General features: G+C 43.7%; 1 protein-coding gene across 10 annotated transcripts in view; it reads right to left on the reverse strand.

The window, feature by feature from the left end:
* Positions 1-18,642, reverse strand: part of ABI2 (abl interactor 2) — a 319,399-nt gene that overhangs the window by 48,354 nt on the left and 252,403 nt on the right. For all 10 annotated transcript variants that reach the window (XM_033946881.1, XM_033946880.1, XM_033946879.1 and 7 more), the window contains one exon: positions 5,707-5,793. In XM_033946881.1, the coding sequence (XP_033802772.1) occupies positions 5,707-5,793 (87 nt within the window). The remainder of the gene's footprint in view (positions 1-5,706; positions 5,794-18,642) is intronic.

The following is an 18,642-nucleotide window of genomic DNA, read 5'->3' on the forward strand; positions in this document are numbered from 1 at the left end:
TCCACTTCTGCAATGTGTGACACTGAGATGTCGAGCAGGTGAGTCTCGACCCACTCCATGAGAGGGGCTGTTTCCTGCACCACCAGATAACTCTTGGTTCCCCCTGCCAAATGGCATAGGCCATCACTGTGGTATTGTCAGAGAAAACCTGAACAGCTTTGCTCATCAGGAAGGATTGGAAGGCCGCAAGTGCCAACTGAATGGTTCTGGTCTCCAAAACGCTGATAGACCACAAGGCCTCCTCCGGCGACCAGCTGCCCTGAGCTGAATGACTGAGACACTGGGCTTCCCAGCCGAGGAGACTAGCATTTGTGAGAACTACTATCCATTGGAGCTGATCAAGACTCCCTCCCTGGATTAGAATGTGGGTCTGGAGCCACCAATGCAGACTGTGACAAGCTAGACCGCAGAGAGGAACCAGCGTGTCCAAATTGTGGGACTGTGGGAACCATGTCTGAAGAAGAGTATACTTAAGGGGACACATATAAGCATGCGCCTACTGAACCACTTCCAACAAAGCTGCCATAGAGCCTAAAACGAAGAAATTCCTGCACCTGGGAACAGCAAGAGCCCATCAGAGATCAAATTTGTGACTAATTTCTGCACCTGTGCTTCGGGAAGAACACCCTCTTCAAACTAGTGTTGAACAGAACTCTGAAATACTCCAAGCATTGAGACGGGTTCAAGTGACTCTTGGCAAGGTTGACTATCCAGCCCAACGACTGCAGCAACTCCACTAAGTGGGTTGTGATGCACGTGCACTCCTAGAAGGACTTTGCTCGAATCAACCAGTCGTCCAGATACAGGTGAGCCAAAATGCCCTCTTTGCGTAAGGCTGCTGCCACCACTACCATAATCTTGGAGAAAATATGGGGGGCCAGACCAAACCGAAGCGTGCAAAACAAAGTGTCATCCCAAAATCGCAAAGCAAAGGAGCCATTAATGATGAGACTCCTGAATGGGAATGTGGAGGTACAGCTCTGTCAGGTCAGGGGACGTGAGAAACTCCCCAGGCTAAATAGACGGGATCACGGACCTTAGGGTCTCCACATGAAAAGAGGGGACCCAAAGCACCCAGTTTACCCCCTTGATATCCAAGATAAGGCAAAAGGATCCCTCTTTCTTGGGCACTACAAAGTAAATGGAATATCATCTGGGGTGGTTCTCCTTAGGGGAGACTGGAATTACTACCTTGAGATTGAGCAAGCTCGTTAGAGTTTGATGAAATGCTTGTTTCTTTCACAGGAGCCAACAAGGGAAGAAGAGGAAAAGATCTGGCAGGGGCCGATCAACTCAAGAGCATACCCATCGCAGATCACCTCAAGGACTCACTGATCCACTGTGATCTCGGTCCAGTGCTGGTAAAAGTCCCTCAAACAGGCTCCCACAGGAACCGGGAAAAGAGGAAGAGAGACTGGAAGAGTCATGGCCTCCCCAGCGTGCACCCCAAAAGGACTGCAAAGACTGGAAGAAATAACCCCTGGAAGAGAAGGCTACAGAAGACTCCCTGCCCGGATAGTATCAGCGGAACTCTGGGAAATGACCTCAACTAGAATCTCCTCTATTGGACTGCTGAGGCTTGTCTTCTGGCAATTAAGACACTTTGGAATATCCTAAATCAGTGTTTCTCAACTTCTTCAAGCCAAGTATCCCCTAAGTCTAACAAATATCAACCGAGTACCCCCACCCAAGCTCCACCCCATACTCCACTCCCATAATAATAGTACTAATTGTAATACAATTTCTTCCATCCATTTTTTTTATATACATACAATATAATCTTATTAATATACTATAATGGTAATCACAAAATTAAAGAAACACAAAGCACACTACGCAGAGAAAATGTTAATTATCATTTATATTAATTTTTTCAAAGAGGTTAAGGCAGATGACTTTAAAATATGCAATGTCACCTCTACAAATATCACACTTTAAAAAAAATAGACAAATATAATGCAAAATATAGACGGCAGATATAAATTCTCAAAACTTATGCATTTCAATCACTAAATTGAAAATAAAATCTTTTTCCCTATCTTTGTTGTCTGGTGATTTTATTAGTCTCTGGTTGCACTTTCTTCTGACTGTGCATCTAACATTTCCTTCTTTCTGCTTCCTGCACACTTCCTCTCCTCTGGACCTCATTCCCTTCTCCAATCAACAGCTCTCTCTGTCCTTCCACAAGTCCAACTTTTCTTCCTCTCTCCACCATCCCCATTGGCAACATGTCTCCCTCTTGCTCTCATTGTCCATCTGTCTTTCTCTCATTCTCTCCCTTGTTGCAAAGAGAAAGAGACAGAATTCCATGGTGCATCTCTCCCACCCCCCTCTACTCCCACATCCAACATTTCTCCCTCTCTCATTCACTCCCTCCCCCCCTCCCCCGGATATTGTGCAGCATCTTTCACCACTGCCTATCAGCCCCATGCCCAACATTTCTCCTTCTATCACCTCTCTCCAGCACATGTCACATCTCTCCCTCCATCACAATGCTCAAAATTCCTCCCCCTTGCATCCCTTTCAATCTGGCCCACTGTTCCTTCTCCACAACCATATCCAACAATTCTCCCTCTCATCCTTCTCTTCCTCATACATCTCTACCTCTCTACCTCTCTCTCTATGCCCATACAATTTTCCTCTTTCTTCTATTCGCCATGTGCACCATCTTTTTCCCTCTCACTCACATACTCATGCCCAACAATTCTCCCTTTCTATTCCCTCCCTTCCTTCTGTGTCCCAAGTTCTTATCCCTCCCCTTCCTCCATCCATCCACATGTATCTTTACTCTTCCAGCCATGTGCATCTCCTCTATTTCCTTCTATTCCACTTTACTCATTTGCACCTTCCTCTCTTTTTCTCTTCATCCATGTGCATATCTTCCCTTTCTCTTCAGTTTCCCTTCCCTCTTCTCCAACCATGTGCATTTCCTCTTCTTTCTTCCCTTCCTCTCTATCCCATAAGCATATCCCCTTCTCCTCCATCCATGTCCAGCTTTTCTCCACACCCATCTATCCAGCTAACCAGTCAGCCTTACCAACTCTCTCCATTTCAACCATATCCCTCAGTCCAACATCGCTCCCCTCTCCACCTCCACCCCCCCCCCCCCCCCACCCCAGCAAGTCAAGCATTTCTCCTCCTCTAACCTTCCTCCTTCTGCTGCCCTACCACTGCCTGACCCGGAATCTGGATGTCACACAGGGCCAGCATCGGCGCTAACTTCAACGAAGAGCTTTCACGTCCACGCACTCGGGAAGGTTCTGTCAGCTCCACCCACTTTGACACGTTTGCATCAGACAGGTCGTGCCAACAGCGGATAGACTCGAAGGCTCTGCATCAATTAAGCTAGCACCAGTGCAGGGCCTTGAATAGACTCCGAACTCCCTGACAGGCAGCAGGAGGGTGTCAGAAGACGATGGGCTCTTCATCGCTGGAGTTAGCTTGGTGATGGCCCAATTTGTTCTTCGCTACTTCCTGATCCACCAATGCCCAAGTCATTGGTCTCCCTATCTAACACATGCTCAGCCCACCTGAAGAATACCCTGGCCACCAGACAACCACAATACACCACCTGGCCCACCAAGGCCACTACATCAAAAATCAGAGAGGAGCCTCCATCCTCCAGTCTGGGGGATCTCTCAGAGCAGAGCAGGAATGGTATGCCTCTTAACAATGGCCAAGACCACTGTGTCTACTACCAGTGGACGTAAGGAGTCTCTATCAACATCAGGAATAGGATACAAATGGATCACAGACCATGCCAGGGTAATTTGGGACTTTCCACTGTGCTTTCGCGACATCCTGGATAGCATGATGCATGGGAAAGTAATGTTGAAGTCACCCAAATATCATGAAGAAGAGGATCCACCACTCAAGGGGGGTCTCTCTAGCATCATCCTCAAAATACCAAACAGAAGACACCTGGAGAATGAGCTCCCACAACTCTTCCTGGTGAAAAATGCGGACCACCGAAGTCCTCCCCAGCGCGCAACTCAAGACACCCAGTTGCCCACGTCATCCGCATACTCCCCTTCCCCTTTGAGGGTCCTGAAGGTTATCCAAAAGACCCAGGTCCTCATTTACAGATAAGTTGTCTGCCAGACAAACCTCATCCTCCCATGAGAGGCGCTATTACTCAGGTGGGGGAGGGGACAAAGAAAGCGCCGGCTCCAAATAAATTAACCCACCCCCTTGGACATGGCCGAGACCCCGGAGAGAGAGCCAAGATATCAGCCAAGTGCATACAGTAAGCCTTGTGAAAAGGAAGCACAAAATCTGGGGGAAAACCCACGGCTGGAGAGGAATTATGCTCCATTACCCAGTTTCAAAAATAATGTATATAAATGTATTTTATGGTGAAACTTTAAACAGATAAAACAATCCAAAATATATTTGTGTTTCCAATCCAATTATTTTCCAGAAAATACGTATCTTCTCAGTGTTGAAGTGATCTAGCCCAGTATCCCGTCTTCACAGAGGCCAATCCAAGTCACAAGTATCAGGCAAAAATCCAAATAGTAGCAGTATTTCATGCCATTGATCCAGGGCATGAAGTGGCTTCCCCCCTGTCTGTCTCAACAGCAGACTATGGATTTTTCCTCCAGGAACTTGTCCAAACCTTTTCTAAACCAGCTACATTAACTGCTCTTACCACATCCTCTGGCATCGCATTCCAGAGCTTAACTATTCTCTGATTGAAAAAATATTTAAAAGTATTACTCCGTAACTTCATCAAGTGTCCCCTAGTCTTTGTAAATCTTGATGTAGTAAAAAATTGATCCACTTGTTCCCGTTCTACAGAACAGTTTTATAGTACCTTTTCAAAGAGTTTCTTAGGCATACTATCTTTACTATTTTATGTATGTATTATTGTAATCTGATTAGTTTTTAGGAGGACAATAAGTCTCTTAAATAAATACTCAAGATTTTGTAGACTTCAATCATATCTCCCCTCAGCTGTCTCTTTTCTAAGCTGAAGAGCCCTAATCTCTTTAGTCTTTTCCTCATACGAGAGGAGATCCATCTGCTTTATCCTCTTGGTCATTCTTCTTTGAGCTTTTTCTAGTGCTGCTATATCTTTTTTGAGATACCAGAACTGAATGCAATACTCAAGGTAAGGTCTCACCATTCAGTGATAGAGAGGCATTATAACATTCTTAGTCTTGTTCACCATCCCTTTTCTAATAATTTCTAGCATCTTGTTTGCTTTTTTGTCCCAGTATGGCAACTCTTATGTTTTTCTGTTCTCCTAGCTTTGCTGTTCTGGTCCTGACCCCAAGTACCAGTTCAAAAGGTAACCTAGTGATGCTAACTTGTTCAACGATTACATATGCAATATTGTAAATGCTGAATTAAGTGGCCATAAATGATCAGGAATTCTGTTCATGCTCAGAGAGCTCTCCAAGAATTCCTTAGGAAACTTGAAAAATGTTATCAGTGTTGATGCTGTCACAGTGACACATATGAATAGAAAATTGACCTTTTCATCTTCATAAAAAGAGAAATTTGTAAAATATTTGGATATCTATTTTGCATATGAAAAGTTTACATTTTACACTTTTTTACCAAATGGTTATAAATTAATGATGTTACTCTGTATTTCAAAGGAAGAGGCAAGACCAAGATAAATCACAAGTCATGCTTCAAGGAGCCTCTACCAGTACCCCCAAACTGCACCACCAAGACACAAGAAGCAGCAAAACTTACTGTTTTCTTGGACTCTGGCCACAAATCCCATAAGAGGCAACTGTGGTGTTACCTGCAAAATGGAGGGAGGCGGTGGTGCATGTGACACTGCATGAAAGAATGAAAATAACACAGTTAAAAAGTGGTTTAAGATAAAGAAATAGGCTTCTTTAAGCTTGTATCAAATATGCTTCATTGTTTTAAGTGGCAAACACATATAAAGACATTTCAGATTAGATAAATAGATACTGAGGAATTAAGAAGATATTAAGTAGTGCAGTTAAAGATTCACTGCATGTACTTTGCTACAGTTAACTAAATAAACGCATCTAGTTAACATTAAACTAGTCCTCTGGAACAAAGTTATCTAGATATACAAAACAATACCATTTTTATTTATATACCGCAAATACCTCAATGAACTTCACTGAAGTTAACATAACAAGAATTGGAGACAATGTCCAGAATTATAATCTAAAAGCAGTACGAATTACAACAGATGAAATTATCCCTTTAACAAATATTCATTAAACAAATAAGTTTTCAAAGACTTCTTTAAAATCTTATACCGTATATACTTGAATATAAACTGGGATTTTGGGGCTAAAAAATTGGCCCAAAAATGGGGATCCTGGTTTAGATTCGGTCATCCCCTATTGACCACCCGAAATCCTCCAGGACTTTTTGCAGGTCTGCCTTAGGCCGGGACAGGAGGTATCCCTTCTGTCTCCTGCCCTGGCTGACACTAACAATTACCACCCTCCCTCGCGAATCTCACGAGAACTTGCGGCAGCCTATTAATGAGCGGTGCAGGGCCGGCTGGGAGCATGAAAAGCTCGCTCTTGCATGCCTGTCCAGGTGCGCTGCTGACTACTACCTTTAAAATGAGGATTTCAGCACATACACGCTGGACCACCAGGGAACTAGGTACGCGAGGGAGGGTGGTAATTGTTAGTGTCGGCTGGGGCAGGAGACGGGAGGGATTCCTCCTTTCCCGGCTTACCACTAGGTGATTTAAGTTAAGGGGCTGTTAGTGGAAGGGAATTTGTTTGGATTGGGAAGTGTGGGGTAGGGATTGGGTGTTGTCGGGGGTTAGCATTTGTGATTGGGGGAGAATTGCCACAGCACCTATCCTGACAGTGCCTTGCACTACCAGGCAGCTGGTAGCACAGCTGCAGTTGTTACCTCTTTTTCAGGTAACGGTACGTTCAACTGCACCATCACCAATCGTGACAGCTAGTGCATGTTATTGAACCATGTGCTAGCTATCACTGCTGGCTGGGTTAGAGGGCAGAGGGGAGTACAGGACAATCAAGCCATTGTAACATCACTGATGAGGTTGGCTCTTTTTAGGGGGAAGAGGGTACAGGGAAGGAAGGTGGGACAATGTTCAGAGCCTGGCAGGGAGGGGGATCAGTATTCAGAGCCTGGCAGGGAGGGGGGCTGAGTGCAGAACCTTGCAGGGGAGGGCGTGACAGAGGGGGACAGTGGGTGCAGATCCTGGCAGGGCATGGCACTTGAATATTAAGCCCTCGACTTATATTTGAGTCAACCATTTTTTTTATTTTTTTTTTTTTTTTTTTTCCTCCTTTCGGTGGGGAAATGGGGGTCTCGACTTATATTCGAGTATATAAGGTAATTATTCATTAACATTACATGGTCAGGTAAATTTTTCCAAAGTTTGGTGGCTTGGAAAGCAAAAGTGGTAGTAAATATTCTCATATACAGTGGAACCTTGGTTTACGAGCATAATTCGTTCCAGAAGCAAGCTCGTAAACCAAAATACTCGTATATCAAAGCGAGTTTCCCCATAGGAACTAAGGGAAACTCGCTTGATTCGTTCGCACTCACCCCCATCCCCCGAGGCCAGCAGCGTTGCTCTACCCCCCAAGAACCAGCATTGCTCCCCCCCACGTGATCCACCATCCCCCCCTGCTCGTGGCGCCCCTCCCCCCATGACCCGGCACCCCCCGCTCACGTTGCACCCTCCCTCCGCCACGATCTGGCATGCCCCAGGCACCACCCACCCACCTGGTCACATTCCTTACCCCCATTTGGCACCGGCACCAACGCACAGGACATGCCGGTGCCCGAAGATCTGCGCATGCTCAAGGCCCAGCGCGAAGAAGGAGGCAGATCTTTGGGCACCGGCATGTCCTGTGCGTTGGTGCCAGTGCCAAATGGAGGTAAGGAATGTGATCAGGTGGGTGGTGCGACATGAGCGGGGGGGTGCCGGATCCCAGGGGGGGCGCTCGTAAATCGAGGCATGCTCGGTTTCCGAGGCGCTGATTTTGCAAATGTTTTGCTCGTCTTGCAAAACACTCGCAAACCGGTGCACTCATAAACCGAGGTACCACTGTACTTTGTTCCTCTCACTTTTGGGAATCGAATAGGAGAATTCTGTCTTAAGCCATGTAATCTTACTTCTGAATAACATGACAAAGGAGACATATAAGAAGGTGCTGCTCCATGATAAATTTTAAACAACATACAGAAGAATTTAAACCGAATTCTGGCTGAAGCCAGTGAAGCTTCAGCAGATATGGTGCAATTCTATCTTTTTTTAAAATTCATAAATCAATTTGTAAAGTTTGCAATTTCTGTAATATGAATTTAGGACAATCTAAATAAATAATGTTACAATAATCTATCAGCAACAGAAACAAAGATTGAACTAGTAAGTGAAAATGATGTTGATCAAGATACTGTATAATTCTCCTCAATTTCCAAAATAACCCAAAAGATTTCTTTATTGTTAAATTGACATGAGATTCTAATAGGTTACTATCAAAATGAAACCCTCAAATCCTAATTACTATATTTAGTAGATAATCTTTCCTATCAAATGACAAAACAGTTTCTTGATTACTTATATTGGGAGGATCTACTATTAACAGTTTGCTTTTTACTTTATTTAATTTCAGTTGAAATTTCACCATCCATTGATCTAGTAAATTCATGCAATTACATTACATTACATTAGGGATTTCTATTCCGCCATTACCTTGCAGTTCAAGGCGGATCACAAAAGAATTATCAAGGATGTATTACAAGAACTTACTAGAAAAAAAAAACCCCCAAAAATCCCAGTTTGGACATTTTCAAAGAGAGTAAGAATTGTGTATGGTTATTTGTTTGGGTAGTTGGCTTTAGTGAGAGGTGGTGATTGAAACTTGTGGTGTTATTTCTTTTTTCAGGGCTTTCTTGAAGAGTATGGTCTTTATTTCTTTTCTAAAAGTCTTGTAGTCAAGGGATGCTGTCAGTAGATTGGCGATTTGGTTGTCTAGTTTGGCTGCTTGAGTGGCCAGGAGGCCAACATATAGTTTTTTTCCGTTTGACCTCCTTAATTGGGGGGTATGAGAAAGGGGTGTGAGTTTTCCTTTGTCTGGTTGAGGTATTGTGGATGAGGCGATTATTCAGGTAGATTGGACTGTCTTCGTATAAAGTCTTAAATAGTAGACAGTAGAATTTAAATTGTATTCTTTCTGGTATTGGAAGCCAATGTGATTTGAGATATGCTTCTGTAATGTGGTCATGTTTCTTGAATGAGTAGATGAGTCTTAGTGCTGTGTTTTGGATAGTTTGTAGTTGTTTTGTTATAGTTGCAGGGCAAGGGAGATAGAGGATGTTACAGTAGTCAAGTAGGCCTAGTATTAGGGACTGAACTATGAGCTGGAATTGAGTTTTTTCGAAGAATTTCCGAACTTGTCTTAAGTTTCTCATGACTGAGAATGATTTTTGTATTGTTTTACTGATTTGCAGTTGCATGGTGCAGCATCTGTCGATTGTTATTCCTAGTAATTTTAGGGTGGCTTGAATGGGGTAGTTGATTGCGTTGATTTCAATGTTGGTTGTGGTTGGTATTTTGTTGTTTTCTAGGAGGATGAATTTAGTTTTATCTGGGTTCAATTTCAGTTTGTGATCTTTCATCCAGGTTGCTACTGATTTTAGTGCTTGGTGTATTGTGTTTGACATGGAGAGTTTTGGTTGATCGAAGGGTATGAGAATGGATGTGTCATCTTTCCTCATCTGCATATATGTTTAGGCAGATAGTGCTAAATATGTAGTTTTATCTGCTTAAATTGAAGTCATGAACCTGGATATCCAAAACATGATCTGCTTTTAATAGGTCAACAATTTCATTCATCATTATATTATCTATCAGGTCATATTGGGAGTGAGATAGATGGCAGGAGCCTATGGGAGACTTTTACAGCTTGTGAGACCTATTCCTACATTTTGCTTGTGCAAACTGGTTTCAGTTCAGATGCTGAGATGCTAATGTGTGGCATGTGAGTGTATATTCTCAAGGACACTAACCAGTGCTGGAAAGACAATGAACAGTGCTGAAAGGAAAATGTAAGTCAGCGAGATACTCCATCCGGGAACCTAAGAACTGATAAAGTGATGCTGTATCTGTGTGAAGAATGGAAACTTCAAGAAGAAGAAAGTTCTAGAAGCTATGCCAGTCCAGGGCCCCCAGAGAAGAATGGAGGCATGGACTAGGAGAGGGAGTTAGATAGGCATTTGGATTATCCAATAGGGTGGTACACATAATAGCCAGGGGAAGGTCTTACTAGAAAAAGATACTTTCTGTATAAAATCCCCATGCTGTGGCAGAGATTCCTTAGAGAAACTGCGCCATGCTTACAGAAAGATGCCGGCACTGTTGGTATGAGGTTTTTTTCTCTCCATTAAAACACTCGCAAACCAGGTTACTCGCATACCGAGGTTCCACTGTATTTGTAAGATGTATTTAATAACCCTTTAGTAAAATAGACCACCAGTGGCTTACAATTATTTAAAAAATACATAAAACAAAATAAAAAGAATACCAGCTTCAGCCTTAATAATAAATTAACAGAGTCAGGTAGCACCTTAAAGACTAACCAGTTTTGAGACATGAGCTTTTGAAAACCAGAGTCCATCTGACATTTCCTCTCTTCCCATTTTCATTCTTAGACTGATCTTTTCATCTCTTTCAACCACTTTTTTTTCTGCCTATCCACTTCTTGCTCAGCCTCTCTCCTTATGGATTCTCTCTCCCCCACCCACCCAAACAGTGCAGCATCTGTCCTCTCCCCATCCCTACTAATGCAGTCCCCCTCTCCATTGTGACAGGAGGAGCAGAGTTGCAAATCCCCAGTATACCTAATAAAATCTGAGCTGCTCTCCTTCATTGTGTAGTGGTAGCCTGCAGCATCTCTTGAAATAAATAAATACATTTCAAGTGCATCAGAAGTAAAATCAAAAGAAATGTCACTGGTTGAGCAACCTAGCAAAGGAGTATAACTCAACCTTAGGGTTTTGTACTGCTGGGCTTTCCTTACAGCTGCTGCGAGTTCTGAACTGAAAGTTCTTCTGCATTTTGGGAAGAAGGCAGGAAGAGGAAAAGGTGCCAGCACTGTGTACCAGAAGGTACCAGCTGAAGAAAATCATCAGACAGGGTTAGGATCATGATCTTTTATTAATAAACTGGGAGTAAAAGGAAAAATATCAAAGTCCAAACTTTTGATAAACTATCAGTTTTACTTATGTAAAATATGAGTCTGGATAAAAGCTAATCACTTGAAACTGAATATCAAAGACACAAATTTTGCTATTATCCAGTGCTACCCTAGTTCAGATTTACCTGAGGCTGATGCAATTCAGATACTGGATAAAATTCAAAATCTGGAAGTCATGAATTGATTCCTCACTTACACTGAAATTTCAGGTACAGAAGATCATCAAAAATGTATTTTTAAAACTAATAATTTTGAAAAGACTAAAACATCCGTTATCACCTATTAATTTTCATACAGTGATTCAAACTATTATATTTATGCTTTGACTGTTAATGGGGTGTTGTTAGAGATTCATAAATACCAGCTTAAAGCTTTACAGATGGCACAAAATTCAGTAGCATGGGTTTTAATGGACTGTAACTGTCTTGCTCATATTTCTCCAATCTTGAAGGAATTCTACTGGTTTCCCACTGGATACAGAATAAAATTTTAAAGTTCTCTGAATGGGCAAACCTCCACAGTAGATGCTACAAAACTACGTATTTACCAGCCAGCATGGTCATTAAGATTAGCTAATGAAGTGCCATCCCAATAAAGTCATTAATCTGGATGAATATCAGGCCTTAATTTTTTATGCTGCTGGCATATATATATATATATATATATATATATATATATATATAGTATATGTATATATGTGTGTATGTGTATCATATATAATAAAACACTAAGCGCGCATGTGCACTTGCGCCGCATGTTCCCTGATCTGTCGCGGCGGCAAAAGTGCACATGCGCGCCAGACAAGCTTCCCTGCTCTCCACCTCACAATATGGCCCTACCGGCCGAAGTGTCTTTAGACGCTGCCGCAGCAAGGCAGTGCAGAGCAGCGGCTGCCAGGAGGAGGCCGCGGCGGCTTGAGGCGAAAGGCGGGGCGACGGCTGCCAGCCGCTTGCACCCCCTGCCCTCTTCATCGCGGCTCAGGAGAGACGTGGCAGTGCAAGGCCTGGATGTCACCGCCGTGCGATGCGACGCCTGCGCGCTGCAGTAGGGACTCTAGAGGAAGTGGCTAGAAGTGCAGACACCAGCTCCCCGCGACAGGGCAGAGGCCCCGCACCAGAGTGAACTCACGCTGCCACCCAGAAATCCCCCACCTCTGCTGACCCTTGCCCCTGCCTGTCCCACAGGGCACTCCTGGCAATCCTGGCCCACAATAGTCAGCCCAGACCCAAGGCAGAGGAGACACTGGAACACCAACAATGCAACAGGTACTCTAATGATGCTGGAAGGGGTGGAAATAGGAAAGGTAAAAGGGGAAATGGGAATATTGGTAGGTAAAAAGAAGGGAGAAGGGCTAGATTGTGGCGGTATAGAAGAATAAAGTTATTATTATTGATGGACAGGGGGAGCAGGGAAGGGGTACTGCTAGACAGGGGAAGGTAAAAGGAAGAGAAATGGGCTACTGCTGGACAGGGGGAGCAGGAAAGGGGTTCTGCTGGACAGAGGGAAGGTAAAAGGAAGGGAGAAGGGCTACTGCTGGACAGGGGGGAGAGACAGAAAGAAAAGACAGAAAGAAAGGGGGGCAGGGAGAAAGAAAAAAAGGCACACATACAGAAAGAAATGTCTAAGTCTACACATCTATTCTAGCACCCGTTAATGTAACGGGCTAAAAAACTAGTATAAATATATATATACATATGTGTGTGTATAGATATATATATATATATACATATACACACACATAAACATATACTAGAATATGTGTCTGTCTGTGTCTCTCCCTGCCTCTGTCTCTTTCTTCCTTTTTTCTGTCTCTCTCCCTCCCACTTTCTCTCTTTCTTTCTATCTCTCTCCCTCCTGCTGTCTGCCTTTCTTTCTTTCTGTCTCTCTCCCTGCCCGCTGTCTTTCTGTGTGTCTGTCTTTCGTTCTCGTGCGCTGCCTGCCTGTCTTTCTGTCTCTCTCCAGGCCCCCTTCTGTCTCCCCCCCAAAGCAAACCAAGATTGCTCCATGGCCCTTTCCCTCTCACCCCCCCCCCCAATCCCCTGTGCAGCATTTCCCTCCCACCCTTCCCTGTGCAGCAGCATTTCCCTTCCCCCCACTTCCCTGTGCAGCAGCAGCATTCCCCCGACTTCTCTGTGCAGCAGAATTTCCACCCCCCACTTCCTTTTGCAGCAGCAGAATTTCCACCATCTACTTCCCTGTGCAGAAGCAGCATTCCTCCACTTCCCTGTGCAGCAGCATTCCCCCACTTCCATGTGCAGCAGTAGCATTTCCCCCCTTCCCTGTGCAGCAGCATTTCTCTCCCTTCCCTGTGCAGCAGCAGCAGCATTCCTCCCCGTGCAGCAGGGTAGCAGCATTTCTCTTTGTCGTTTATTGCCGGCTCCCTTGCTGAAGTTATTTTGAGTTCAAAGCCACCGCTGCAGCTCCTCTCACGATTTGTACCTGTGTCAGAAGCCTTCTCTCTGACGTGACATCAGAGAGGTTTCCGCCGCAGGTGCAGCTCATGAGAGGAGCTGCCGCGGCGGCTTTGAACTTAAAAATAACTTTGGCAAGGGACTGAAGAATAACTTCAGTAAGGGAGCAGGCCAGACTGCGGGCCGCAGAATAGTATCTGGGGGGCCACGAGTTTCAGATTGTTATGTTAGACGGAGTGAGGGCAGGAGTCGCCGCCATGGTCGCTGTCTCCGTGCTTAAGGTGCCTCCGCATGCGCAGAAGGAGCCAGCGTCACCGAGGGAGGGCGATGGGGAAACCACTGCTGGCTCATTCTACTGCGCATGTGTGGCATGGCAGGGATCACGAAGACTGAAGTGCACACGCACGCTAAAGGTTTTATTATAGCGGATATGGACATCAGTTGCTTACTAAAATGAGACAGATGAAAGGTTTTGTAAAGTTTAGAAGAAAATTAAAAACCTCTCTCTGCACAAGTTAAGGATGTAGACTTTGCAGGCGGACTATGAAGTCAAGAAACTTCGGGTCCTTTTTACAATGCTGTGGTAGTGATGCTGCTGCTGTAAATGCACCAAAGCCCATTCAATTCCTATGGACTTCAGCGCATTTACCCTGGCAGCATCGCTACAATGGCTTTGTAAAAGGGGCCCTTGGTGAAGAATTGGACTGGTTCAAGCCAAATGTGGTATTTAGTATTTAATAAATTTTGTTAGCTGGAATAGATTTTTTTTTGCTCTGTCTTATCTTGGTAGTGCATGTTGTGTTTGTAATGTGTATTTAATTTTATTATGGATTTAATTATTTGTACTCCACTTAGAACTGGTAGCGATAATGTGGAATAGAATTTGTTTAATAAATAAAATAAAGCAGGGGCTTTCCCATTTTGAGTAAATTATACCAGTTTAGCTTTTAAGGATCATGATTTGCCTTTATGTTTATTATGTGTAATATTGGAAAATTAAGTTCTTATCTTTGTTAACCTTCTTTCTGTAAGTCCCTTACTGAATCAATACAAAAGATATTTCACCTCAACCCACGAACCAGAACTTGTGGAAATTCACACATTTTCTCCATGCTCCTCCTACTTAGCTGAGGAGTAGAAAACCCCCTAAAGTGAAGCCCCAAAGTCACCAAAAAATACTAGAACAAAGAACAGGAAGAAAAGGGGCATAGGGAAGCACCTCACCATACAACAGCATTCTGTTCTGCTCTGCAAGATAAAACAACAATTTAATAAACAGACAACAATAAAAATGGTAACCTGGTAGCAACATGAAACCAACCTGTTGTGTGCTACAAGCACAAACCGAAAACCTGCAATCGAGAGAGATACATATTCGCTCATACAGAAGAATCTCCCACAGAGCTCATCTGCTGGATGAAAGATACTGAACCCTAAAGGAAGAAACTTCCAAGGAAGAAACAGGCAGGCGATACAGAGAAAGATGGAGTAGACAGAGGTATTGATTCTGTAAAGGCTTTACAGAAAGATGATTAACAAAAGTAAGAACCTAATCTTCCATTTTTGTTATGTCCCTTCCGGAATCAATACGAAAGGTGACAGAGCAAAGCAATGACAGAAGAGCCTGCCCACAACACCGAGGCCTGAAACATGGCATCAGAATTGGCCACCACATTCACTCTGTAAATTCTGTATGAAGAGATGACCAAGTGGCTGCTCTACAAATTTCACCTAGATTAATCACTCGAGAATTTGCCAACGAGGCAGTGACACCTCTGGTCGAATGAGAACATAAGAATAGCCTTACTGGGTCAAACTAATGGTCCATCTAGCCCAATGTCCCGTCTTCATGGATGTCAATCCAAGTAACAAGTACCTGGCAAAAACTCAAATAGTAGCAGCATTCCATACCACCGTTCTACGACATGCAGTGGCTTCCCCCATGTCTGTCTCAAAAGAAGACTATGGACTTTTCCTTCAGGAACTTGTCCAAACTTGTCCAGCTACATTAACCACTCCTACCACATCCTCTGGCAATGCATTCCAGAGCTTAACTATTCTCTGAGTGAAAAAATATTTCCCCCTATTGGTTTTAAAAGTACAGTCAAACCTCGGTTTACATGTAACGCAGTTTGCAAACTGTAACTCGCAAACCAAGCATTGACTTGATTTGCGAGCCCCCATCCAACCCCGAGAACCGGCAGTATTGCACCCCTCAAGGCCACCGTCGCTGCTCCCTCCCTTCGCGATTGCCTCCTCCCCCCACTGGCCCTGTCCTTACCCGTGCGCCTCCAGTGATAGAAAGTGCCTGCTGCCGGTCTGCTGCTGGGCACTGAGCATCTGCGCATGCTCAAGGCCTTCTGGATCTCACCCTCTCCAAGATTCTCATGAAACTCGAGATCTCATGAGAATCTCAGTGAAGGTGATATCTAGAAGGCCTTGAGAATGCATAGAGGCTCAAGGCTCAGCAGCAGACTGGCAGCAGACACTTTCTATCACAGTGGCGCACGAGTAAGGACAGGGCCGGTGGGGGGGGGGGAGGCGATAGCAGTGCCTGTGGCTTCAGGGGGGGAGCATGGGAGTCGGGGTGAGTCCGGCAGGAATGAGCTAGCACTCGAGAGTCACGGCGGAGGAGGTAGTGGCATCCAGGGGTGGGGTTAGCGTCCGGAAGCAGCAGGGCTAACGGTGCCTATCTGGGCTTGGTGGCGGTTTGATTACAGCCAGCACCCTGGAGGTGGGGCGCACCATCACCACCCACACAACCCGCAGTGAGAGGCAGCGAACAGCAGCAGAGGCCTCCCCAAGAGAACTGGAGGAGCTGCGTGGATAGGTCTGTGGCAGAGGCAGCGGTGGAGGCATCGCTAACAGTAATTAAGTTTTTGGGGATGTGGAACGAATTGTTCTAGTTTATATTAACTCTTATGGGAAAAGTTGCTTTGATATAAGCATGCTTTGGATAACGAGCATGCTTCTGGAACGAATTATGCTCGTAAACCAAGGTACCACTGTATTACTCTATAACTTCATTGAGTGTCCCTTAGTCTTTGTAAATCTTGATGCAGTAAAAAATATATACAGTGGAACCTTGGTTTACGAGCATAATTCGTTCCAGTCTGTAGTTTCCCGCTTCATCTCGACAACCACTTTTGTGAAGGACTACATCCGCTCTTCTCCAGTGCCACGGAACCTCTCCCGTCTCTAAAAATTTATTGAACAAATCTTTAAGAGGACCCACCAGAACCTCTTGGAACTCCCTCAATATCCTGGGATGGATCTCATCCAGTCCCCTACTTTTGTCCACCTTTAATTTTTCAAGTTGTTCATAAACACTTTCTTCTGTGAACGGTGCAGTATCCATTCCATTCTCAGGTGTAACTTTGCTGACCAATTGTGGTCCTTCTCCATGTTTTTCTTCTGTGAACACCGAAGTATTTGTTTAGAACATTTGCTTTTTCCTCATCACACTCCACATAGCGATTTGTACCTTCTTTCAGTCTCGTAATTCCATTTTTTGTCTTCCTCCTTTCACCAATATACCTGAAAAAATTTTGTCTCTTTTTATATTTATAGCCATTTGCTCTTCCACTTTCGCCAGACGTATCTCTCTCTTGACTTCTTTCAGTTTTATCCGATATTCCTTTCTGTACTCTTCTTGATTTTTTTAAATATTTCACGAATGCCAATTCTTCACCCTTTAATTTTTCTGCCACTAGTTTGGAGAACCATATCGGTTTCCTTTTTCTCTTGTTTTTATTTATTTTCTTCACATAAAGGTCAGTAGTGCTATTTATTGCACTTTTCAACTAGGACCACTATTTTTCCACTTCTCTTATGTCTCCCCATCCAATCAGCTCTTTCTTCAGGTACTCCCATGCTACTGAAGTCCACATGTTCAAATCCAGGACTTTTGTGTTGTGTAGCCATCCTCCTCTTTGGCTGTTATATCGAACCAAACTGTATGATGATCACTACTTCCCAGATGGGCCCCCACTCGGACATTAGAGACACTTTCACCATTTGTAAGCACCAGATCCAGTATTGCTTTGGGTTCTGTCACTGTTTGTTTGAGCACAGCCCCTTGATAGGCATCTACGATCTGGCTACTTCTTTCAGATTCTGCAGACGATTCTTTCTAGTCTGTATCCGGCAGGTTGAAATCACCCAACAACAGCACCTCTCTTTTATTTCCCAACTTTTGTATATCCATAATCAGATCTTTGTCAATTTGCTGCGATCGAGTGGGAGGTTTGTAGACAATATCCAAGTGGATAGAAATATCATCTTCTCTTTTCAGAGCGATCCATATCGCTTCTTCCTCTCCCCAGGTCCCTTGCATTTCAGTCGCTTAGATATCAATCTTTACATAGAGAGCTACAATGGTGCTATAATGGAAAAGATTGTTTTACAGGTAGTTTCTTATACTATTTGGCACATGGAGGGAACTGTAAGAAGAGACTGTTGAGTCAATAAAAGCATCCTCGAGGTAGTATATGGCATCAAAAATCTGTCAATGAATGGCAGCAAATGATTGGATTGGACCTTGAACATGATGAATAATATTTTTAAAATAATCCTGTGTGCTACTGGCAACCAGTACGCATCTTTCAAGAAAAGTGTGATGTGATCACAATTTTTGGTTTTGTAGATGATTTTAACTGACATATTTTGTATAATTTGAAGCCTTCTGATTTCCTTTTATGTGATGCCCTGATAGAGCTGAGTTGCAGTAATCTAAATGAGATATCACTAATGAATGAGTAAGAATTGTAAGAGATTTGGTGTCTAGAAGAGAGTGTAAGGAGCAGATCATTTTAAGTTTGAAGAAACACTTGTGAACTACTGAGGTAATCTGTTTATCCAAGGAAAGTTTATCATTGAGGATGATACCTAAAAGCTTTATGGCTCATAACAGCTCTAAGACTCATGAGAATACAGATTTCCAAACATAATCTGAAAATAAAAAATCTGAACTGAAGAATGATTGTAGAGTTCTGTGTTGGAGTTTATATGGTACAATGATTCATTATAAAAATAAATAG

Source organism: Geotrypetes seraphini, chromosome 5, assembly GCF_902459505.1.
Source record: "Geotrypetes seraphini chromosome 5, aGeoSer1.1, whole genome shotgun sequence".
Taxonomy (NCBI): domain Eukaryota; kingdom Metazoa; phylum Chordata; class Amphibia; order Gymnophiona; family Dermophiidae; genus Geotrypetes; species Geotrypetes seraphini.